The following is a 25,558-nucleotide window of genomic DNA, read 5'->3' on the forward strand; positions in this document are numbered from 1 at the left end:
GGGATTCAAACCCTGATCTCACAGTCCAACACCTTAACCACTACACCACACTTTTGCCTAAACAGCCTGACTGATTTCAAATATTAAAACCTTGCACAGTTCTAGGATGGGGAATCATGTTCCTCTGAGAAATGCACCCAGATTAATTCTAGATCAACAAAGGATGAGTGGGATAAAATGCAATGTCACAGAACTGTTGGTTATTTACACATCCTTCCTACATCATTTCTTGGTCAGGAAGAGGGAGACTAATAGCCATCCATAATGACAGTACTTAATGCTGCGACAGTGCTGTTGAGTACTTGATACACTTTACATGTACATCAAGCCTGTAAGGTCAGTATTACTGTGTTGGGAGAGGCTAAGGCTAGCTGGTGCATTTATGACAGACAGAAAATTTAAAATTTCCCTGATGTGTAGCTCTGGCTATGTGCACACTAGTGGCTTAAAAATGCAGTGAGACGGTTTTGTCTGCAGTTTGAAACAAAACTGCACCTGGCTGTACACATCTCAGGCCCACAGCCAAATGTGGCCCTTCAAGTCTCTCTATCTGGGCCCTTCGGATTGTCTCCAGGCCAGTTCTTCCCAGCCATGCCCTCTCTCCATCCTTGCTTCAGAACATCCTTGGGTATTTTTGACCAGCTGGAATGTGCTTGAGTTCTGATATCTCATTTGCCTAGATGAAGGATAGAGGTGTGTGCAGACGCGTATAGAAACTAGTCTGCACAAAGGTAACATTTACATTCCTTGCTCCCTTCACTTTTGCTTCTGGCCCCACCAACTGACATGTGGTCCCTAGAAGGTTGCCTGAAAGGGAATGCAACTCTTGGGCTGGAAAAGGATCTCTGCCCCAATACAGATTGATATGACATTGTAATATTTGCTTTGTTTTCAATCCCTTTCCTAATACTCTAGTATGGAAATTGCCTTCTTTTACACACCATTGCACATTGAAATGATACTTCCTATGGGCTATCCATCACAGTGCAAAGATCTCTTTCCTGGCTAGTTAACATCAGTACAAATCCTATCAGACCCATCAAGTCCTACTACAGTGGGTTCATGGCTGAGCTTGTGGGAACCTGCATGGTGTAAATATGAGGGAGCAATTCATGGCCTGAATGTTATGGCAGGCCATGATGCAGCCTGGCTATAGATGCAGCTTGTTCAGAAGCCCACTAGGTATGGATCTCACAGATCCTTGCACTTAAAATCAGAGCTTGGAAGTGATTCATTACAAAAAACGAATTACTTGTAATTTATTACTTTTTTGAGGAACAAGTGGGTAATTCTTTTACATTTTGATTGTAATAGCAAGAGGAGTAATTTTATTACTTTTGAGGAGTAATTGTAATGTTTCCAGCATTACTTTTGGGCATTACTTGGGGGGGGGAGCAGGGGAAGTCTTCTGCTCCTCTGATCTGTGGCTGAAACTCATGTGCCTCAAACTGGGCTTTGGTTTAGCATCACTCTTCCCTTGTGCTCTATGGGTGGGTAGGAGGTGACAAAGGAGGAGGTGGAGAGTGAGATGGGAGTGGAGTGGAGAAAACAATTGTTTTAAAAAAATGGATAATGGTGGAGAAGAATGGAGTGGAGGGAGGAAGGAGCCGGAGGGCAAGAACATGAATAAAGGAGGAGAAGGAGGCAGGAGCAGAATGAAGATAAAGAACTGTGGAGGTGAAATATGACATGTACGCGCGCGTGTGTGTGTGTGTGTGTGTGTGTGTGTGTGAGAGAGAGAGAGAGAGAGAGAGAGAGAGAGACAGAGACAGAGAGACAGAGAATACTGTGTTTGCATTTGGCACACAAAGTGGCCGCTGCCGCCCTCCCTGGCTCCTTTGCTGCATTTGCAATCTTTTTTTTGCATCTCTGGAAAATATTTATTTGGGTTGGGGGCAGGGTCCAGGAGGTGGCTGAGTGAGAGAGATTATGCTTGCTGGCTGGGAGTGTGTGGGGGGGATGCACTTGGTTTGATGCGTAAACATCTGTGTAGTGACATCTGCCTCCCTCCCTTACCAGCAGAGAGACCACCACTGCTATCTTATGGATAAAAAGAATTATTCTGCTACCTCTGTGTGTGTGTTATTTTTGATGTTTTAGGCGACTTAATGTGCAGCAACCAAGGCCAACACTTTGTAAGCACTCTAGTTTTTTTAAAGTAACTTAAGTGTAATTGTAGTGATTACTTTTGAGTAATGGTAAAGTAATCAATTCCTTTCAGAACAATTGTAATTGTAATGGCAATTTATTCCTTTTTGGGGCCATGTAACAGTAATTCTAATTTATTCCTTTTTAAAAGTAATCTTCCAAGCTCTGCTTAAAATTCTGTAACTCACCTCTACATATGTGACATTTTGCCCTGCGGAATGCACTACAGATCCAATGTTTCATGGTCCCCAGTGGTGTAATAACCCCCTACCAGGGTATGTTTCATTTTTAAGAGACTTTTTATTATTAGTTTAAAACTACTTTCTAACCATGTGTGACACCTGCCCTTTCACAGTTTATAGCTTAGTAAGTACAATTGTATTGCATGGCCGTAACTTGACAGGCTGACATACACTTTTTCCTACTATGTATACATGCTTGCCACAGTTGACAGTAGGATACACAGAGTATTTTCAGAAAGCATTTTCCCCAGAGGACGCATGACAAGAAAAACTATACCATTTATTTTAAATATATATATTATTTTATATGATCTCAATGATCTAACAACAATAAACATAAAACATACAAATAATTAGAGGCATACTCTGTTGGTGGCTCTCTGTTGTTTTTCTTGTTAATGCTGTACATTTATCCAATTTGGTTTGAGCTTTAACCTGCTTCAACGTGTAAGTCAACTTTTTGACCAGTGCTATTTCCCAAACTTTTCCAAGCCAATAGTCTATTGTGGATCCCTTCAGGTCTTGCCAAAACCTGGCCACCAATTAACGGGCTGCCATCAATACAAGTTCTATCAATTATTTCTTTTTTGGTCTATATTTTGTCAAAACTATGCCATTTCTATTGGCCTTACATTGCTATGCAGTGTCAGACCACTTGTTTTAATTGCCAGTTAAACAGATGATCCAAATGCAAACATAAACATGGACTATGTGTGAATGTACAGACATACACTTAATTTAAGAAAATGCTCTTTTTTAAACGATTATGGATAGGTAGGGTCTTGGCTCAGATTTTTTTCTAAAACCAGTTCCACACACCAGTCAATCCCTCCGCGTGCTTTAATCAGTAGCGTAACTAGCTTTTCATGTGCCCTGTGCAAGCTTTTATTTTTGGGCCCCTTAATTTTTTATGGGGGGGGGGGAAATAATAATAAAACAAATACGATATAACAATTGTTTATAAATAATTTTCATTTCAGCAAATCCATTTCAGGGGGCCCTGTCCTGTGCCCTGTGCCTGTGCACCTGCCTAGTTACGGCATTCACTTTAATGATATATTTTTGCATTATTAAAGTAATATTTCAAGTGCATTAATTATCAAAGAATATATCCTAAACGATAAATTGCCCTGCCTTGAAACACTGATGGCACTAGGAAAGGAGTTAAGTAAGCCTAAAGAGCCACAGAGACGTACTAAAATGCTATTCAAAAAACGCATACTTGGGGAGCATTCTTGGGAGTTTAGTCTCATTGAAATCTGAGTAAAGTTCGTGTCTGAGATTGTTTTCTGTTCTCCAGACTGCTGGCCAGCCACTTCCGTACTTGGATGTTCGCTAGAGGAAATGTGGGGCCTTTAAGGACTGTGAGGTGCAGGCTGGGAAGGGCTGAAGAATACTGAGCGCGGGCTACCATGTCTGAGTTAAGAGGGCGGGATTTGGCAGAAGCGGCGGCGGCGAAGAAACGGGGTCGAGAATTCCTTTGGCTGCAGGGTGAAATATCGTCATGTGGAAACGTAGCTTGCTGCTATGCCCTGGGAAGCCCCCCACGTCGCGCCTTGTCCCACTGCCAGCCACCGCTTAGCCCCGTGACCCGCGTAGGGCCGCTCTGGAGGAGAGGAGTGGGTGGGTGTAGCGAGGTTACGATGCGACTGGCGGCAGCAGGAAGAACTCCCGCGCTGGCACCTCACGGGGAAGGGGCGCGAAAACCGCGTCGCTTCTTTGCTTTTCCTTTTCTAGGCTGAGAAGCTTGCTTGGTTTGCGACGCTGCTTCAGGCGCGCTTTGCTGCTGCTTCCCCTCTTCCCGGCCAGCGCCTGCGGTACATGCGTGAGCGTGTATCACTCGAAGGCACAGCGGGGCAGGTCTCGTCTTGTGACGTTGGCTTTTCCCTTCCTCGGCGCATCCCGCTGCCGGCTCCTTCGCCAAGTTCTCAGTTGCGCCCTTTTCCGTGTAGGGAGGTGAAAGTCCTTCCCGAGCCCTTTCGTCATCTCCGCGCCTCCGCTCGACCGGGTGTTTGCTGGCTTGCACTCGGATTATTCAGTCTAGGCTGGCAGCGCGGAGGAGCCAAATGCCTTGAGCCTCCTTCGGCGGAGGGGGGATCCTGACATGTGAAGAGGATTTCCTTGCTACCTGCCGAGGAGAGAGGGACGAGGCCATAATTATGGTCAGTCATGTCTTGGCTGGCTTACTGGCTGGGTGAGGTCCAGCGGCTCTCGCTGCTCTCCTTGTTTGCGGCTGCTTTGACCGTCGTAGCCGTCTATCTGGTGCAGTATGGCCTGAGCGCTCTGCGGCAAGGCGAGGGGAAGCCGTCGCCGCCTTCTGAACTTCTACAAGAAGACGAGGGCTCTCTTTTCGCTTGGTTGCTGTCTCTGAACAGCTGGAGGAGCGAGTGGCAGAAAGCCTGGATAGCAGCGCTGAACCGGGAAGCCAAATTACGGGAGGTAATGGATTCCCCGGTGGGTTGCGTGGACCGTTCTTACGCTATGTGTGTTTCATTACCCAAGGAGAGCTGGGTTCGCCACCCACTTTTCTGCATTTCATTTCTGTCTCACCTCGCTGTTTACAACCCTCTCTCCCCAAAACATGTATGTGTATATACCTACAACTCAGGATAATACTTCCTGCATCTGTTAGTCTTTAAGGTGCCAAGACTCTCTGTTTGCTCTTTTGCTGCAGCAAAGGAACAGGGTTACCCATGGTGAAAATTGATACAGAAAGGACTCTAGCCAGTTTAGCCAAGAAGCAATGCTTACTTGGAGGTAAACCAGGGAGCTTGCCCTCAAGTATGGGTGTTGTGGCAGTTGCACTGAAAAAGGTGCTTAATTCAGTTTTGTGGGGTACACAGGTTGCACTGCTTTGATAGCAGATGTTCTTTCTTGAAATACTCTGGCTTTGACCATACACTTGCAGCGTCTTCTTGATATGTAATCCCCAGCTTTACTTGGGAAGTGGGCTTTGTGGATTTCAACAGAGCATGCTAAATAAGCATGGAAGCATAAATGAATTGTGTCATTGTGCATTTCCTTAAAATCTGTGGGGCTTTCTACAGAATGATCAGTGTAACAAAAAATTTTAACCTGGTCAAAAAAGAAAAGTGATCTTCCCTCCCCCCACCAAAAAAACTTGCAACCATATTACCTATAGGCTGTCTAGGTTCTTCTAAATATATGGAAAGTAGCAGTGAATAAGATAGTTAAGGAATAATTTATCTTGTGTGGTTTTATTCACATCTTATTCCCTGAAACTTCTGTGCTGGTCAATAGCTGAGAGTTCATTTATTCAGCCGTCCTTGTTTCCCCCACCCCACCCCTCTTCATGCCTTGTGTGGTTATGTAGCCTACTTCTTCTCTGTGTTCCATTATATATTAATTTTTAAAAAATGGCAAACTGAACTGTAGATTATGAAGGGGTCAAAAGCTAGGAAGCAAGCATACTGTAGGAAAACTGATAGAAAAGGAACAATGCCTTGCATACGTACATCCTTTCCAAGAAAGCAACTGCATCCTTTTCTTTTGATGAGTTCACTGCCTGGCAGCGCAATGTGTTTTTACTCTCTCGCTGAGCTGTCCAACTCAAAACAATGCTGTCATTAGGAAGCCAGTGGGGCTCTGTTTTGCCTCTTCTGTTTCATCACAACAAACCAGATGTGGGAAGATTTTGAATTTAACAACCACACTGAGCATACACAATATAGAATAAGTAGCTTGTTAAAATGTGATTCCATTGTTACATGCATTATATTAATACACTGGCTTCAAATCCTGGTTTTTGACAGTATAGATGGCTACTAAATTCTTTGTCTTTCTGTGAAGGGGTATGCTAAATCATATTTGGCATATTTGTTATTTAGTAAACATGAACAAGTCATTAGAATCACTTCATACTTTTAAACATGATTGGAAGTGCAAGAAAAAGGAAAAGATTCCCAGTTTTAAGTGACAGTCACTGTTATATTTTTAGCACATTTAAAGGTCTTTTAAATTTTAGCAGTGCTTAAAGCTAAATAGGTCTTGTGTTCTTTCTTACTCCTTCCCCTGCCAATGATGTATCACTATCTGCATTTGAAACTCTTCCGAGTATACAGTGCAGAGCAAGGGACTGCTATTTGGAAGAGGGGCGAAGGCAAAGACCCTATTGTATGTGCAGGTCTAGCACTTTCTTCCTCGGTATTGTGGCCATTAGTGCAGTCTAAATACTGTATCACTAGCCATATATGTTTGAAGAGACTTGTAAACAGTGGCTTCAAGAACTTCATTGTCTTCTGGATTCTATATTTATTCATCTTACTTATTTAGAATAGTTTCTACCCTGCATGAGGCACATCTGAGCTGGAGACAAAACTTGCTTGCATTAAGGCAAGTGAAAATCTAGCTGGTATAAAACAATGAGCTACGAAATCCATAGAACAAACGTTATCTTCACCATGATTTTGTTAGATGAATACGGTTATGATTGGTTAGTAGTTCTTGGTTATTCCCATAAAAGTTCAAAACAGAGCCGATTGAACGGCATCAATAAGGAACTGAAGCTTATATGCCGCTGCACCCAAAAAGAAGCTTTGGCCAACCCCATCACTTCCATGATATGTGACTTAGGGATGCTCAAGAATTATCTCTAACCAAAACCAGTTGTGTTTTGCATGGCAGTATTTAATGGATGATGACTTCAGGAACACAAATAAGGAACTGGGTCTATGCATCCCAACCTCAGCTTTAGGCTATCCCAAATCATACATTTCAAATGCAAAGATGTATCACTGAACACCAAAGTCAGGATCTCTATGTATAGATGTGAAAGTTGGACAGTGAAAAAGGCGGATAAGAGAAAAATCAACTCATTTGAAATGTGCTGGAGGAGAGCTTTGCGCATACCATGGACTGCGAAAAAGACCAATAATTGGGTATTAGAACAAATTAAACCAGAACTGTCACTAGAAGCTAAAATGATGAAACTGAAGTTATCATATTGTGGATACATCATGAGAAGCCATGATTCACTAGAAAAGACAATAATGCTGGGAAAAACAGCAGGGAGTAGAAAAAGAGGAAGGCCAAACAAGAGATGGATTGATTCCATAAAGGAAGCCGCAGACCTGAACTTACAAGGGTGGTTCATGACAGATGCTCTTGGAGGTCGCTGATTCATAGGGTCGCCATAAGTCATAAGCAACTTGAAGGCACATAACAACAACAACAAAAATCATACATTTACATTTCCAGGGGAGTGTCTTGTATGAGATAACTCAAGCATCATATTTGGCTCACTGCTATGTGTTGTGCAAACAATTGGCAGTTATTGTTGTGGCCCAGCATGCTTGATGATGTATGTAGAAATGAATATGGAATTGGAGTGTGTGCCTCACAGCAATCTCTGGGCACTAAATCATACACTGACACAACCAAAAGAGTATCCTCTATGAGATGCAACCTCCTACTGGTTGGCCTTGGGCAAACTAGACTCAGTTGCCCTCAGCCCCTCATTTGTAATAGGGAAATAATACTGGTCTACCCTGAAGAGTCACTGTTGGGAAGACTGCGGGAGTTAATCTGAAGTCCTTTGAACAGTCTAAAGTGCGGTATAAATGCTAAATATTATTAACTTGTACAATTAGGTAGAATTATTAGGTAGAACTAGGTAGAATTATTCTGTTTTGCATTGTCATTATGGGCACTGACTGCTCATTGGGGTTAGTTCTTAAAATTAAACTTCCTCACAACACAGTATTAGCCTTTGCTTGGTGTTCTGTTTATACTGAAGTAACATTTAGGTGAAGATAATGTGGGCGCATGATTTATAACACACTTCACTAAGCAAGGTAAGTATAAGATGCTTCTTGGCTCTTCTAATATTAACAGTTGAGATTCTGTGAAAATTCAGGCACCGAATTTAGAGGAAATCAAGATACTGTGTAGCAAGCATATTTGCATGCATGTTGATGTGCATTGTTCTAAAACACAGTACAGTAATACCTCAGTTAACAAATCCTCCAGAAAAGAAGCTTCTTTTAACAAAAGACTTGGGGGGGATGCACACACTCTGACAGTCAGAATGTAGGTCCTTATTTACTTGCAGGCAGCTCTCTCACGTGTGGCTCGAATGGCACTCCTTGCCAGGTGGTGCAGGCGCTTCTGCAGTAAACAGTGCTTTGGGTGCTCTGGAAGCACTGTTTACTGCAAATGTGTCTGCCTGAGTCTAGGGGCGAATGGCAGAGAGAGACAAAGCACAGGGGGGTGGCAGCTGCCCCTTGCCTTCTGCCCCTTGCCTGCCTGCCTGAAAATATGGAGAGGAGAACTGTGCTCAAAGCTTTAGCTTGCTATATATAGCAAGATGCTACATGATAAAAGAAGAAAGGCAAGGTAGGCATGCCTGGATACTTTTGGAAGAAGCATGCAAGGGATCTGTATGCAAGGCTTACCTGACCTGACTGTTTCATTTCAGACATGCTTATTGTTAGTTTTTGAATAAAAAGTTTGCTGAAATATGTTGAACTGCTCTTCTTTTTTTATGGTGTAGGAACCTATCCCTATTCTTTCCATGTTATTCCTACCTCTGGTACCAAAGTTTCTGTTAAAGAAGTGATGTCCAGGAATGCATCTACTTCATTAACTGAGGTATTACGGTACTTTAATTACCCGATATTTCTTCCTGAATCTGCCTAGTCCTTCTCCAGCACTTGAAATTTAGCTTAGCATCCAGATGTTTGGGGTTGTTTGGAATAGCTTTGCGAACATCAGTGATAGCATATACTCAAAAACCAAAGCCAGACAGGTAACTGTTTCAAATAAATGTTACTTTTCTCCCCCAGGACTCCACCTTGTTTACGTTTGAAGAAGATGTAGCTCCTCAGCCTCTAGAGCTTGTGGTACAACATATTATAAATGTGGTAAAGTCTGCTGATGAAAAGGTGAGATTTGCTATTCCTGGTAGTTATTTAGTTTATGCGTCTTCATATCTCCCCCCGCCCCTCCATGTGTGTGTATAAATTTCTAAACAGGAATCTAGGAGAATTTCTGGGTCAGGAACAATTAAAAAATGATACATGTTTGTCAGTGTAGCAATTCCTATCTTCTTTATTTGTCTTGTGTGTACTTCCTCTTTTACTATCATGGCCTTAGCATACACAAATAAAATGGCTTGTACTCAAATGGAATATGCTCCTATGCAGCTGGTTAAATAGCTTGCCCTCTTATACATTGTATCCCCCAAAATATAAAATATACAAACATATGCCAGCCAGCTTGGTACTTAGGCTCCTGTTATGTAATAGAATCTACATGGTTTGGAATCTACATAGTGTTGAATTTAACTGGTACTACCAAATATTTTGGGATGGCTTTTCTCAAGACTTTTCTCACTGGTGTGTATGTGAAATCACTTCAGTAAAGAAGATGTCCTGAGTTGGTGCTTACTCACAAATAAGGCACAATTACGCTAGGAATTCTGGAAGTAAATTGGCATACCAATGTCTCACTGAGGAGCAGACAAGAGAACAAGTCCTTTTGGCATCAGAACTGAGTAAATTACAGAAGCGCTCATGTGAGCAAATATAATATCAAAAGGGCAATAAGGATTAAGGGTACAGTTTATTCCTTTGTAAACAACACTAGACTGAGGTATGTCTTCATTTTGTAGGCTGGTCTTTGTGTATGGGGTTGCAGTTTTATCACTCTGTTCTTGTTGTTCTTAGCTTAAGGCACACCCTGAACAAAGTTCAGATAATGTTTGTAATTCCCAACAGTTGTAAACTTCGGGAGTGATACCTTGTGTACTTTCACACCATTATGAAATACTGGCTTTTATCTAGCAGTGGGAGTGTCTGGTCAGTCACCTGCTTATACTAATACAGTGATTTCTGATTGGAGAAAATAATTCAGTAGTATAATTCTTTGTGTATATTTTTTGCTATAGCCAGGATATCTTGATACCCACAAAAAAAGTAGACTGGGAAATGCCCAATACACAACCTAAAGCCTTCTTAAGTACCTGCCTGGGGTATCATAGCTGTTCCTGTACATTGTGCCTTGCTAACCTGATTGTTAGTTGGAATAGTTGGAAGAAAAGACTACTGGAGCCCTCTTTGGGCATTTGGCTGGCACACCTAACCCTACTTGAGTTGGAAGGTGACCAGTACAGTGACAGGGATGGAGCTAATGATCTCATCCCTGCAGCTTCCCTTGCATGTTAACGTAAGCATCCGTTGAATGCCTGGTGAAGACTTTAAAGACCCACCCATGCTGCTCAGTACATATATGTTGAGTCCTCTCTCTGAGTCCCTTTGGTAGGTTCTATTCTAGGCCCTAGAAGAGTATAGAACTCTAAATTTGGCCCCCTGAAAACTTCATAGCTGGGGGAAATTAATTACTGCAATTTTACAAACTGTAATAACTTAAGTCATAAATCCTATATATGTTTGCTGGAGACCCACTGAGCTCAGTAGACTTGACTTCTGGATAGATGGTCACTTACAGTAATATGTCTTTTTATTAGCAACCACTGAATAATGAGGTCTTGGATGGAGTTGGAGCGTAGATCAGGTCGATGCTTGGTGATAAGTGTTTTAGCTTGTAAGATTTTACAATTTTAAATATCTTTAGTGTCAAGCCGATAGATAATGTCACTAGAATTTCAAGAACGGGCTCCCTGCTTGCTATTGGGTTCTGAACTGAGGATATTAGACATTTGTATACCATGTCAAATTAGCCATTCAGCAGAGGGTAGGATATTGGAGGTCTCTTCATTTTGTTTCAAGATACTTACTACCTGGCCTTTGAAGCACCTTGTTTTAGGTACTGATCCATGTTTAGCAGGTCTGTACAACTTGTGACCTACGAAGCAAAACTGTGACCTGTCAAGTGCTTGTCCCCTGTTTTATTGTCCAATAACAAATCCTTAAAATGGGTTATTGATCCTCCCTAGTGGCACATCTTATATGACAAGTGGGTTCCATTTACCTTGTTGATTCAAGTTATGCAGACCTGTTTTAGTGTGTAAAGACTAAGTAAGTGGTAAATCCCAATAAACTGATTTGTGTATAAATTTAGTACCAGTTGTGGGAACATGACTTCTCATTAGATGCACATTGGCTCCAATGAAAACTTGAGCTGCCTGACTCTGTTGTACTGGAGCACTCATCAGGCTGTTAGTAATTCAGACCACTTTATACCTAGAAAAAAGTGCTTACATAGCAAATGGTTTAAGTTGGTTCATGTATGTGAACTAAACCACAGGCTACTGGAGATGGCTGCCACTGTAACCAAGAAAGAAATCCCTTCCAATCCCAAATATGGTGATCAGCTAGAGCGTGAATATGAACAAAACCCTTTCACAGAGTCACTTCACAGGTTCAGAGTGATCTCTGTAAGTGAATTTTTAGTGTGTTTTTAAAATTAACTTATTTTTATATTTCATACTTTTTGTATTTATTCTTGCTGTTAGTAACTTTCTGACTCTTGTGTAGGAAGCAAAACAATGATTAATTGATTAATGATCATTCAAGGTAAATTTAATTGTTTAAAACTCTGTACGTTCCAAGATCCTGTTCCTAGTTGTGATAAATCCTCGTGCTGTGTTGTGTCTATTATGGCTACTTCAGTGAATGATGGTAATGTTTCACTGTTTCCTGTCCAAATGTCTTCAAAAATAAAATACTGGGATTCTTTCCCCCAAATCTTGTAAGGGTCATTTCAGGAAATGAAGAAAATTAAGGGTAAAAAGGCAATTTACTGCGGTATATGTAAATGGCAAACTGAAATTATGTTTGAGTAGAAAAATTGTTTTGCTGATTTCCATTCACCATATTGTTTGTAAAAATTCACAGACTATTATGAATTGCCATATTGAAATAGATTTTACTATAAATTCAACTTTGCAAAAACATAAAATTCAGATTAAGGCTGCAATCCAATACACATTTACCTGGGAGTAAGTCCCATTGAACACAATGGATCTTCTGAATAGACATGTATTGCAGCCTAAGTCTGCAGCTTTGTAAGGACTAGCAGTGTAACTATGGAAGTATTTACTTGGTATGTATAAGCTCATAATCTGTTTTCAGGGTCATACCCATATTAAATATATAGTGTTGACTAATAGATAACTTATTGCATAGGATTATATATTTATGGTTTTTGCTATATATATCTAACAAAAGCTTGACAACATTAGGCATCATGCTGGTAAATAAACAACCTATTGCTATCAAAGTAAAACAGATCTCTTAATGACAGAATTTGGACAGATTCTTACACTGATTTGAATACCTGGCCACAGGCTGCTTGCTGCCCTACTCCAATTTAGTGAGCGATGATGTTTTACAAAGTGATACCTGAAGAATAGTTGAGATACTATGCATGAAAGCCAGAGGGTCAGCCCTTCTGTGTTTTTTTTTAAAGTAAGCTGGCAAGAAATAGTTAATAGGAATCACTAGGCAAACCTGTTCTTGGGAAAGAGAATATCTTGAGAAAGCGAAGCAGAAGGATGTGTTTCGAATAACCTCTGCCATTATTATTTGCAAAGGTTGTGGGAAAGGAGTGGGGGAAATGAAATGCTCCTCATGCTTGTAGATAAGCCTAGAGGCTAGTAGTTGTTGTTCTTTGGTTTGGTCTTCAGCAGAAACAAGACTAATAATGGTAATAAGAGATGTTTTGTTTTAAAGCCTTTTGTTTTTAAGATGTTTTAAAGTGCTTTTTAGTGTTTGCTGCCCTGGGCTCCATTTGGGATGAAGGGTGGGATATAAATTTAATAAATAAATAAATAAATATGTTCTATGTTTGGTCTGGCCATCCTGGGCTAACGTTTGCAAATCTATGGCTGATAAGCCAGGAAGTAAAAGAATATATTTGGGTATTCTAATAGGGATGCTGAAAATCCCCCAGTCTGATAAATTGGAATCAGAAGCTATTGTATTTACAACTGAACTTGGAGCCCTGAACTGTCAGAAAGTGATTTACAAATGTGTAAATGTATTGATTTCAATTAAATGGCATGAAGGAGAAAGTGACGGGATTGTACTTCTATTTGTGAAAAGTTGTTTTTCACTAGTGAAGCTGAGCACCTGGTCTGTTAAAGGCACACTGCAGAAAATAACTGAGCTAGTTCTATAACTTAATCTCTATTCCTGTAAAACTTCATTTGCTGGTTATTTCATTTGCCTCCTCTCTCCCCTCCCCTCATGCACACATGTGTTCAAAGTTGCATAGAAAGATGAGGGTGTCAGTTGTGGAGGGAAGGAAAACAAAGAGGGGAGAGAGAAGGAACTTACCTGCTTGAGCCCCAAACAGCTTATATCTAGGTTGGTAGGGAGATGCACACTATGAGGAAAAACTCCCTGAACAATGCAGGACAGTTTCAGGAGGAAGGGAAGGAAAAACTTCCACCTTTTCAATTTCCCAATTTTTAGAAACCTCTGCAATCTCAGATACAGCAAAATGAATAAAGTTTAGGGCCGACAGCCAGCACTACAAAGCAGCTTAGCAGGGGAAGGCTTCAGGAATGTGGGAAAGGAAAAAAGTGTCTACTTTGTCTCTCTTCCTCCTCCCTGCCCCAGGTACCAAAAACTGCTACAGGGCTAGTGTTTCAAGCTGGCTGGAGCCCTGAACACTCCTGTCAGAAACTGGGGATGCAAGGTTACAGGTCCCCACTTGTTTGTTCTGTTTTCTTCTTTAGAAGATACTTTTGGTTCTAAAATTAGACTTATTGTTACAGTGGATAAGATTATATACTAGCTTTATTCAGATGGAGAGTGGGGGAAGACGTCATGTCTTAATTTTGGACCAAGTGCACTCTACTCTCAGTGAGGGTCAGTAATTTAAATAAATTCCTTTATAAATGTTTCTCTGTAGTCTCTAAAGCTGTTTTACTTTTATTGCAGGTGGTCTCTTGTAATGTAATTGGAAATGCCTTTCATTTTATTGTTAGTGTGTCCCAAACTTCTCCAGTTTCTTCATCTGTTGCTTCAAAATGTCAGTCTTACCGTGTAAAGCTGTCTCCACTTTATTTGCAGGTATTTTTTTTAATTTCTTTTGCTAAATCTTACATAAAGGTCCATGACAAAGAAGTTATACTTTGATTTATTTCCAGATATTCTTGTCAGTGGGGTTCTTAGAGAAGTCCTCCTCAAGTTTAGTATTGGCTGCATTCAAACAATTCTGCAAACCATGACTGGAGGATCTATTTGTAGGCTCAACCATTCCTCCTCCCCTTGCATGCAGGGCTTAATTCATTACTTCCTTCTCAAGTAAAACCATTATTTGTCAGTACATCTGAACAAACTGGTTTGACTGAACCCTCCAAACCAGGATAGAGACATTCTAAAATGTTGTGTTACTAGTATGTATTAGTGGCTGCTATGGCTCAGAATTTAGCAAGCCTGAAATCTAAATAATGGCAGGGTACGCTGACCTAATAGTTTATGGCTATAATCTAACTTAAAATGGCTGCAGTTCAGTTAAATGTGTAACACTGGGCTCCCTTTTTTTGGTTGTAGAGGGGAGCAGGGGAAACCCTATAAGCACAAAATATTCAGATTCTGATAAGGGAAAACTCCCAGTACTTACTGGATGAATTGCAACCAGTGTGAACTGGTATAAGAACTAGCAGAACTAATGTGTAAGATCTGTTTATTCACAAGACTGAAGTGGTAATCTTAGTTTATCATATTAACAGCTGAAACTTTCAGTGAAATCCCAAGAGGAAAACGTTCAGGTCGAATGGTCTTTCATCTATACTTCGGAAACGAAAACTGAAGTTAAGCCTACTGAAGTGCAAGAGGTAAACATTTAACACTTGCTTGTGTCTAGCTTGATTTCTATAAAAACTGCATGTTAAATTAATCATAAAGTTTGCAATAGTTTATACAAATTTGATCCTCTCTTTTTAAAATATCACTGATACTATGATGTTACATCTAGTGGGGCTTGCTTCCAAGGAAATATATTTAGGAGCAGGATGTATAGCTTCAATCTGTGGCATAATGATATGGAAGCATGACCCTTTGAAAGGATTAAAATTAAAGGTTCTGGTTTTGCATAAATAATTATAAGCCATTGCTTCCGATACTCAACTTGTAATAATAGTGTACAGATCTCTCTCCATATTTGCCACAGTATGGAGAACAGTGACTAACTCCACACACTCAACTAGACTTCTGTTACTTTTTTTCTCTTTGAAGATTTGTTCCCTTCACCACAAATCAAGCTTGGAAGTCTTAAAAGCAGTTTGTGGTGCAACAAAAAGGACCGCTGTTTTGTCTCAAATTGTGTATTGGGTGGGATCAAAACTGTTATAGATGGTGTCCTCATCTCACAAGCTCTCTCTTTTGAAAATCAAGGTTAAGGGACCCACCAGAGCAGTAGCACCCATGCATTTCACACTGCTGAAATATATAAGAGACGGAATTGTATTTAACTGCTGTATCTCCTTAATATTTTTATTAATGTTTATTGCGTTCAGTGGGATTTACTCCCATGCAATCATGCTTAGGATAGGTAAAACTGACCAGGGGGGAGGGAGAGAGGGAGTGGGCAGGGGAGGAAGAAGAAGGAAGGGGGGAGAGGAAGGGAGAGGAGAGGGGAAGGCAGGTCTCATCATTTGCATGCTTATTGAGTTCAATGGGATTTACTCCTATGCAATCATGGTTAAGATAGGTAAAACTGACCACGGGGGAGGAGGAGAGGGAGGGGGAAAGGGGAGGAACAGATTGGAGGGGGCAAAGGAAGGGGCAGGGGAGGGCAGGTTTGATCATTTGCATGCTTATAGATTTCAGTGGTATTTACACCCATGCAATCATGCTTAAGATAGGTAAAACTGACTATGGGGTGGAGGAGGGGAAGGGGATGGGAAGGGAGGGGCAAAGGAAGGGGGAGGGGAGGGTCAAGGGGGAGAGGATAGTAGGGAGTAGAAGGATGGGTTTGATCATTTGCATACTTTTTGAGTTCAATGGGATTTATTTCTGTGCAATCATGTTTGAAAATGGAAATGTACTGCCTTCAAGTCGATCCCGACTTATGGCGAGCCTATGAATACGGTTTTTATGGTAAACTGTATTCAGAGGTGGTTTTATCATTGCCTTCCTCTGAGGCTGAGAGGTAGTGACTGGCCCAAGGTCACACAGTGAGCTTCATGGCTGTGTGGGGATTCGAACCCCGGTCTCCCAGGTCATAGTCCAACACTGACCCGGGGGAGGGGCAGGGAGGGTAAGAGGAGGGGGAGAGGAGGAGAAAGGGTGAGTGGGCACTGGGCAGAGGGGAAGCCCCTTTCCTTTGCAAAAGGAAAACACTGTGAACTGTATAATTGCTTTTCAGGGTTTCTCCCACCTTTTTATTCTACAGCAGGCACATGTAGCCTCCCACCCAAATTTAAACCAAAGCTGTCCTTGGCCACATCCACACCAGGCCTTTATTTCACTTTGGATAGTCATGGTTTCTCTCAAAGAATCCTGGGAAGTATAGTTAGTGAAGGGTGCTGAGAGTTGCTAGGAAACGCCCTGTTGCCCTCACAGCACTTCAATCAGAGTGGTTGACTGTTAAACCAGTCTGGCCACTGGAGCTCTGTCAGTGGAGTAGGAGCCTCCTCTCAGCACCCTTCACAAACTACACTTCCCAGGATTCTTTCAGGAAAGCCATGACTGTCTAAAGTGAAATAAAGGTTGGGCGTGGGTGTGGCCCCTTGATTAGCCAAGCAGCTGTGAGTCTGGCTTTTAGAACACTGACAGTTGTTTCTTACTGAGCATGCCCAACACTATCATTCAGTTCAATGCAAAATTTATTAAATTAATTAAAACTCAGCCAGGCATTTTTTTAACTTTTAAACTGCAGAAGATGGTCAGAGTATGTGACAAGGTCAGTATTAGGATTAGAGGTACTCTGTGAACATGGCTGATTTTTAATGACTTTCAACAGATTATGAGAACCCTAACAGAAAAAAGTCCAAAAGGGCTCTGGGTTTTTTCCTCTCTTTTTAGACTTTGAACTCTGGATTCTCTCTGACTGTTTTGTGTATCGCCATGAAAATTGAGAGGGTTGTTAAGCAAGCGTTTCTGAGTTCAGGACTATACGTTTTGTAAGGTTTTGTTTTGAAATGAGCTTATGGGAAGCATCAGAATGGCATGCGGGGGTATTTTCAATTTAACATTGCGGAACCACCTCTGAATACCACTTACCATGAAAACCCTATTCATAAGGTTGCCATCAGTCAGAATTGACTTGAAGGCAGTCTATTTCCATTTTCACAATTGCTAGATGTGACTTGGGCATAAACAACTATTGATACAAATGCATGCTGTGGTCTACATAGATTCCAAAACTTCTACTTTGCTTTGTGTTATATCGGGGTGGGGAACCTTTGGTCCTCTAGATGCTGTTAGACTCCCAACTCCCATCAGCTCCAGCCATCACAGCCAGTGGTCAGGGATGATAGGAGATGTAGTTGAGCAACAACTGTAGGGCCACAGGTTCCCCATCCCTGTGTTATAGTGTACACCACAGGAAAGGACAGGATCTTGCATCTGCGCCTACTTCTGTTTTGCCACCACAACCTGGCCAATCTAAGCCCAATGTTACACAAGCAGAGAAGAGCAGCAAAAATGTGTTTTGCAGTACAGTGCATGGAGAGCATATAGTTGTGGTGTCTTGAGAAAATGAGCCAAGCTGAAAGAGAAGATGGCTTTTCTCTCATGTGACTCTTCTGAGTTTTACAAGCGATGCAATTTATTCTTTCTTGGGATCAGATAGCTGGGACATGTGCAGTATCAGACACACTTACAAGTGTGTTGCAGAATATCATCAATTCGGCATCTCCCTCTGTGATTCTGAGTACAAAATCTACAGATGTAAAGGCAATACAGGTACTTTTTTAATGTCTACTTTTATTTATCACTGCTGTGCCTCAGTTTTCATTACTTTTGTAGTAAGTTTCCATAATTCAGGGCTTTGGCTATGTCTACACGACCAATTCATACCTATGTGTATGACTGTTGGAAGTTAATTGATGTGAACAATGCAGAGTTTTTGGCATTTATCTATACTAGCCTTATTTATTTTGCTTCCTGTTAACAGAATGTACAAAATACAGGAGCTCTCCCTCAGGGTACCAGTCCTCCTAAACCTCCAAGGGCTCATGAACTTAAATTGCTAATGAAAAACATCAAAGCTTCACTGACCAATTTTACTGCAGGTAAAATAACTGTTTTCCTCCCCTTTGCCCCCATAGTTTCACTCTCCAAAAATCAGTAGCAGCAGATCACAAAAATATCCCATTATTTCAGAGAAGGCTTGGGTTCTGCCTCAGTGATACTTAATTTTTGTCTGGTTTTGACTTGGTTTATTTTCTTTTGAGCATCAGGATTCTGTATGTGGGAGTAGGGAAGTTCACAGGGAGGTGCATCCTATGGCATGTTAATACCTCAAACATTTGCAAAAGGTGTTCTTCTCTTTGAACTGTAGTTCTGTATGGAGACTTCAGTACCTTAGGAAACATTGATGAACACTCTTGCAAAATTAAAAGTTCCAGAGTTGCTATTGAGGGTGAAATAATATGCCTCCCACTTTGGTCACTGGATGGCTCAGCCTCCACTGATAAGCACCCCAGGGAGGTGCAATCTTTCTCTTTTGTAGAGTGTATCTGTAATATGGGCTTTCAATAATAAAAATAAAAAGTCTTTTAAAATATTATTTTGAACTTCAGTACAGAAAGATTTTTTCTAGCCCTATATTTCCATAGGGTCACAGAGTATGTGTTGATCTTCACTGATGACAAGAACGTAGTAACAAACACCATTTCCTCTATTGTATTGATAACTGGAAGTGCCATACACAGCTCACAGAATTTGAGCAGCCAAAAAAGTATGGGTGGCATAACACTGAGCGTGCTGTAATCTGTGCCTCATGTGTTTGAAGAGATGATTTTATAACTTGACCATCAGGTTTTGCAAGCTTATTTCCCTAACTTCAGGGCAGGCAAGTATTAAGGGTAGAGCGCTTTATGTGTGTAAACAAAAATATTCCATCTTGCTTTGCATACTGTTTTTAACTGTGTGTTAACCCTACTTTTCCAATTTTGGCCCATTTTGATTGTATTGATCTTGGAACAGTATACTCTTCAATAGTCTTGCTCTTGTTGTGATCTGAATCATGGTTTGGCCATATTCTCCCTAATATATCACTAGATGAATGGCTAATGAGAACTTTGAGTCTCCAAAGCAGGTTCCCAACATTAAAACTGTTGTTTCAGCATGCATCTGTAGCTGCATCTCTAGCTATTAAGGGCCTCATCCAAAAGGAAAATTGAGGTTTTTATTCTGAAAATGCTCTGTAGTTGACATTGTGCACACAGAACATTTCCCTGCCCATAAAAGGAATGATTAAGCTTCTGTACAGAGGAACCTACATGCATCCCAAGTTCCTAACTTTTTAACCACTTTGCTTCTATTTTGTCATCATGCAGATAATAAACCTTGCAGTGCTTACCATGTTGGTACAGGTATTCTTCCCACACAACTCCTGAAGAGTTTCTTGGACGAGCATAATAATATAAGTGTACGAAATGCATAAAGAGATACCTTAAGCAATTCTTACTTGAAACTAACTTCCCATCTTTTGCTTTCATTACAGGCAGTGTTCACCCAATATGCATAATTCAGCTCAATGACCCTTTGCAGAAGTTTTCCAGCTCTGTAACCAATAATCCCATGGACTTCTCTTGGAAGGATGAGTTCATCTTGTAAGTACTAATTTCAGTAACACGTTTATAAGCACAACAGAAAAAGCCTGATATCAGCCTATACTTGGCTGCCCACAAATTAGTGAGTTTTAAGAAGGGACCAGAATCATAATCACGTAAGCAGAGAAATTAGCTTATTGTGGCTGAAGACACAACTCCTTTGTGGGTTGGGAAGGAAAACACCAGTTGCTACAGTTTTCTTCTACAATATGCCTATAGTTGATCACTCAACTCAAAACAGTTCAATCCTATACATGTCTACTCAGAAGTAAGTCCCGTTGCTATCCAATGAAGAGCAATTAAATTAGAAGGGTTGCATTTTCTTAAGAGTTAGTCATAATATAGTTTCAATATCGCTGGAGGCAGTGTAATGATTTTCACAAATATGTTCCTTTACTTTTTGGTAGATTTGACTTAACTTCAGTAAGCAAGGTGTGGAGTTGCAAAGTATTTTTTTTCTTGCAAGATTCCTTTACCTTTTAACAGCTATACTGACAGACAGGAATCCAGCTTGTGAATATTTTCCCAGCATGCGGATAAGCTATAGTCAGCGGCTGGAATTGGAAAACTGAAATTATATGCCTGTCTGAACAGTTTTAAAATGCAGTTTTATTTGTTCACAGTGAATTAAGTGCCAAATCAAAAGAATTGCAAGTAAAGATTGTAGAAAATGGGGAACTGGATAGTAAGTATTTGCAGATAAATTCATATTACGCTGCTAATCTTTCATTTCTGCAAAACCTCCTAAAAGTGCTGATCTATTGGTGTATTCATGTATAGATAGATAATGACTTGATTTCAATGCATTCTTTCTGTTTTATTCAGGTGGTTTCTCAGCTTTTGCTACTGTACCTTTAGACTTGTTCAGGAAACAGCCTTCTGGATACAGAAGTTTTGCACTGAACCGCCAGCATGGCAGTAGTAGCTCTACAGTAGGATCTGTTGTCGCAGAGGTAGAACTTTAAGTTTATAAGCTGGCTTCGTGAACTGTTTTCTCCCTCCTGACTCAACCAGTTCTAATCAGTTACCAATTGAACTTAGACAAGCACCTAGTGTTTTTGCTTTTAGGCAGCTATTGAAAACGTATATTTTAACCGGGCTTTCCCTGAAATGTGACTCTGATCATAGAATCGTAGAGTTGGAAGGGGCCTATAAGGCCATCAAGTCCAACCCCCTGTGCAATGTAGGAATCCAGCTTAAAGCATACCTGACAGATGGCTGTCCAGCTGCCTCTTGAATTCCTCCAGATGTATATTAAATGTGCATAATTTTGGTGTTTTGTTTTTAAACTGTCACATATATATATATTCTGGGTGATATCCAACTCACTTGTTCCATCAATACAAGGATTTCCACTTGTGCAAGAGAACTTCCCACCTCTCCTCTCCCCATACGCATCCCATGCCCTTCCTAAATCTGCTTCAGAGGATTGGGAGGACCCCCAGAACATATTTAGGGGGACCACAGGTGGGGGAGATTGGGGGGAAAGTTCTATTGCACAAGTGGAAATCCTTGCGCTGATGGAATGAGTGACTTGGATACCTCCCTGTATTTTTAAAGTATGTCTATTGTACACTGCTTTGGACACATTTGTAGGAAAGCAGTTTATACATTCTTTAAATAAGTTGTAGATATGTTTGCCACTGCAAAGTAGCTAACAATAATACAAAATTACTCTTTTATGTACATCAGTTCAAAAAATCAGTGGGACTGTACTTGGATGTTACAGTTTTTTTCTTAAATGTGTCCTATCCTTTGCAGTTTTCCTACAAAACCAAACAAGCTGTCTTACTGATGTATCCCTAGTGAACTGTCCTTAATTGAATTTTAAAATCCTAATTGTTTGTTTCTCTAGTTCTTATATGTAGACCCTTCAGAGTCTAGATCCTTGCAAGCTCCTGCCAAGCTTCCGGTTGCAAAAGTAGAGAAAGATCGAACTGTGATGCCCTGTGGGACTGTAGTCACTACTGTTACTGCTGTGAAAGCCAAACATTTAATAGAAGGGAGAGCATCTATTCTGCATTCAGGTGAAAAAAATAGAAGACAATTTTGGATTGCTCCCAAAGCTTGATGTTTTAAAATTCTTTAGTTCATTTTAAGTTATATTCCTATGAAAGACAGGATACACATTGCCTAATTAGCTGTGGTCCTGGTACATGATGATTTCACACAGAGTTGATTCCTGTATCATGGTGGGCTAAAAAATTAGTTTGCCATCATTTTGCCAAACTAAGAATATATTTATGTATTATTTATATCCCGCCATTCCTCCAGCACTTGCCCCATGTGTGGTGTTAAATACTAAAATACTATTAAAAAAGGAGATCTTATTGGCAAACAAGTGCAGTATTTCTCATATTCTTTGCAAGATGACAGGCACAGCAGGAGAAAAACCTTTTAAAATGTTGTTAGAAGCTGCTCATGTGAGAATTTCCATAAGCTTTAACTTTTTATTTTGTGAATAGATAACTTTACAATGTTTACTAAGCACTTAGGAGATGCATTGTGAACCGTCCTTGAGAGTGAATGAGAGAAGGGAATGAATGAGAAGTTAGAAATGTATGGGTGACCAGAACAAATGATAGGATATCATTAGGGGGTCTTGGAAACATAAAGACAATCTGAAATACATTCTTTCTTTGGGTGTGGTTGTCAGTTACATTGTAGAATTGTCAAAAAAGCAGGGGAGAGAAGTCTGCAGCATGTGTTAAACTTTAGAACCATCTATTTCTTTAGTCTGGAGACTATATTCATATATACATACCACAATAATCTTCCAGTGTGGCGTGGTGGTTAGAGTGTTGGACTATGACCTGGGAGACCAGGGTTCAAATCCCCACACAGCCATAAAGCTCACTGGGTGGCCTTGGGCCAGTCACTGCCTCTCAGCCTCAGAGGAAGGCAATGGTAAACCACCTCTGAATACCGCTTACCATGAAAACCCTATTCATTGGGTCACCATAAGTCGGAATTGACTTGAAGGCTTTCCATTTCCATTTCACCACAATAATGATCAAATGTGCAAGTAATAAAGTTGTTCTTATATGCCTTCAAGTCAATTACGACTTATGGCGACTCCATGAATCAGTGACCTCCAAGAGCATCTGTCATGAACCACCCTGTTCAGATCTTGTAAGTTCAGGTCTGTGGCTTCCTTTATGAAATCAATCCACCTCTTGTTTGGCCTTCCCCTTCTACTTCCTTCTGTTTTTCCCAGCATTATTGTCTTTTCTAGTGAATCATGTCTTCTCGTTATGTGTCCAAAGTATGATAACCTCAGTTTCACCATTTTAGCTTCTAGTGACAGTTCTGGTTTAATATGTTCTAACACCCAAGTATTTTCTCTTTCGCAGTCCATGGTGTCTGCAAAGCTCTCCTTCCAGCACCACATTTCAAATGAGTTGATTTTTCTCTTATCCGCCTTTTTCACTGTCTAACTTTCACATCCATCCATAGAGATTGGGAATACTATGGTCTGAATGATCCTGACTTTAGTGTTCAGTGATACATCTTTGTATTTGAGGACCTTTTCTAGTTCTGTCATAGCTGCCCTCCCCAGTCCTAGCCTTCTTCTGATTTCTTGACTATGGTCTCCATTTTGGTTAATGACTGTGCCAAGGTGTTGATAATCCTTCACAAGTTCAATGTCCTCATTGTCAACTTTAAAGTTACATAAATCTTCTGTTGTCATTACTTTAGTCTTTTTGATGTTCAGCTGTAGCCTGCTTTTGTGCTTTCCTCTTTAACTTTCATCAGCATTCGTTTCAAATCATTACTGGTTTCTGCTAGTAGTATGGTATTGTCTGCATATCTTAAATTATTGATATTTCTCCCTCAAGTTTTCACACCTCCTTCATCTTGGTCCAATCCCACTTTCCGTATGATACGTTCTGTGTACAGAGTAAGCAAATAGGGTGATAAAATACACCCCTATCTCACACCCTTTTCTATTGGGAACCAATTGGTTTCTCCATATTCTATCCTTACAGTAGCCTCTTGTCCAGAGTATAGGTTGTGCATCAGGACAATTAGATGCTGTGCACCCCCATTTCTTTTAAAGCATTCCATAGTTTTTCATGATCTACACAGTCAAAGGCTTTGCTGTAATCTATAAAGCACAGGGTGATTTTCTTCTGAAATTACTTGTTCCTTTCCATTATCCAATGTATGTTTGCGATATGATCTCTGGTGTCTCTTCCCTTTCTAAATCCAGCTTGGACGTCTGGCATTTCTCGCTCCATATATGGTAAGAGCCTTTGTTGCAGAATCTTGAGCATTCCTTTACTTGCATGGGATATTAAGGCAATAGTTCGATAATTACTGCATTCCCTGGGATCCCATTTCTTTGGAATTGGGATATATATTGAACGCTTCCAGTCTGTGGGCCATTGTTTAGTTTTCCATATTTCTTGACAAATTTTTGTCAAAATGTGGACAGATTCAGTCTCAGTAGCTTGTAGCAACTATATTGGTATGCCATCTGTTCCTGGTGATTTGTTTCTTCCAAGTATTTTAAGAGCAGCTTTTATCTCACATTCCAAAATTTCTGGTTCTTCATCATATGGTTTTTCCATGAATAAATGTCATCCTTGCATCTCTTTTATAGAGTTCTTCAGTGTATTGCTTCCATCTTCCTTTTATTTCATCTCGGTCAGTCAGTGTGTTCCCCTGTTGATTATTCAACATCCCTACTCTTGGTTTAAATTTCCCTTTCATTTCTCTAATCTTTTGGAATAGGGCTCTTGTTCTTCCCTTTTTGTTGTCCTCTTCTATTTCTATACAATAACTATTGTAGTGGTTCTTTGTCCCTATGTACTAGTTGCTGTATTGTTGCATTTAGGGTTCTGACCGTGTTTGTATCTCCTTTTGCTTTTGCTTTCCTTCTCTCTTTAATAATTTCTGAAGAATTTCTTCAGTCATCCATTGAGGTCTTTCTCCCTTTTTAACTAGAGGTATTGTCTTTTTGCATTCTTCCCTGATAGTCCCTGACTTCACTCCATAGTTCTTCTGGTTCTCTGTCAACTAAGTTTAAAGCCTCAAATCTGTTCCTTATTTGATCTTTATATTCTTCTGGGATGTTATTTAAATTGTATTTTGGCATTATGATTGCTTAATTTTTGTTCTTTAGCTTTACTCTGATTTTCGATATGATCTGTAGCACATTCTGCTCCTGGTCTTGTTTTTGCAGAAAGTATGGAACTTCTCCATCTTCTGCTATCACTTATATAATCAATTTGATTCCTATATTGACCATCTGGTGATGTCTACATGTACAGTTGTCTTTTTGGTTGCTCAAAAAATGTGTTTGCAAGAAACAAATTATTGGCTTCACAGAATTCAATAAATCTTTCTCCTGCTTCATTTCTGTCTCCTAAGCCCCATTTCCCCACAATTCCTAGTTCTTCTCTGTTCCCTGCCTTTGCATTCCAGTCCCCCATGATTATCATCATATCTT

General features: G+C 40.4%; 1 protein-coding gene across 6 annotated transcripts in view; it reads left to right on the forward strand.

Moving 5' to 3' along the window:
• The first annotated feature begins 3,796 nt into the window (after positions 1-3,796).
• C2CD2 (C2 calcium dependent domain containing 2) overlaps positions 3,797-25,558 on the forward strand; it is a 36,206-nt gene continuing 14,444 nt past the window's right edge. For 2 of the 6 annotated variants that reach the window (XM_061627583.1, XM_061627584.1), the window contains exons 1-10: positions 3,798-4,844; positions 9,194-9,292; positions 14,258-14,389; positions 15,052-15,156; positions 18,113-18,229; positions 18,441-18,558; positions 19,995-20,103; positions 20,727-20,788; positions 20,929-21,056; positions 21,959-22,130. In XM_061627583.1, the coding sequence (XP_061483567.1) occupies positions 4,560-4,844; positions 9,194-9,292; positions 14,258-14,389; positions 15,052-15,156; positions 18,113-18,229; positions 18,441-18,558; positions 19,995-20,103; positions 20,727-20,788; positions 20,929-21,056; positions 21,959-22,130 (1,327 nt within the window). In that variant the 5' untranslated portion in view covers positions 3,798-4,559. Of the gene's footprint in view, positions 4,845-8,898; positions 9,000-9,193; positions 9,293-14,257; positions 14,390-15,051; positions 15,157-18,112; positions 18,230-18,440; positions 18,559-19,994; positions 20,104-20,726; positions 20,789-20,928; positions 21,057-21,958; positions 22,131-25,558 lie in introns of those variants that run through there. The other 4 variants (XM_061627586.1, XM_061627589.1, XM_061627588.1 and 1 more) reach the window with 3 other exon arrangements.

This window comes from Rhineura floridana, chromosome 5 (assembly GCF_030035675.1).
Source record: "Rhineura floridana isolate rRhiFlo1 chromosome 5, rRhiFlo1.hap2, whole genome shotgun sequence".
Classification (NCBI taxonomy): domain Eukaryota; kingdom Metazoa; phylum Chordata; class Lepidosauria; order Squamata; family Rhineuridae; genus Rhineura; species Rhineura floridana.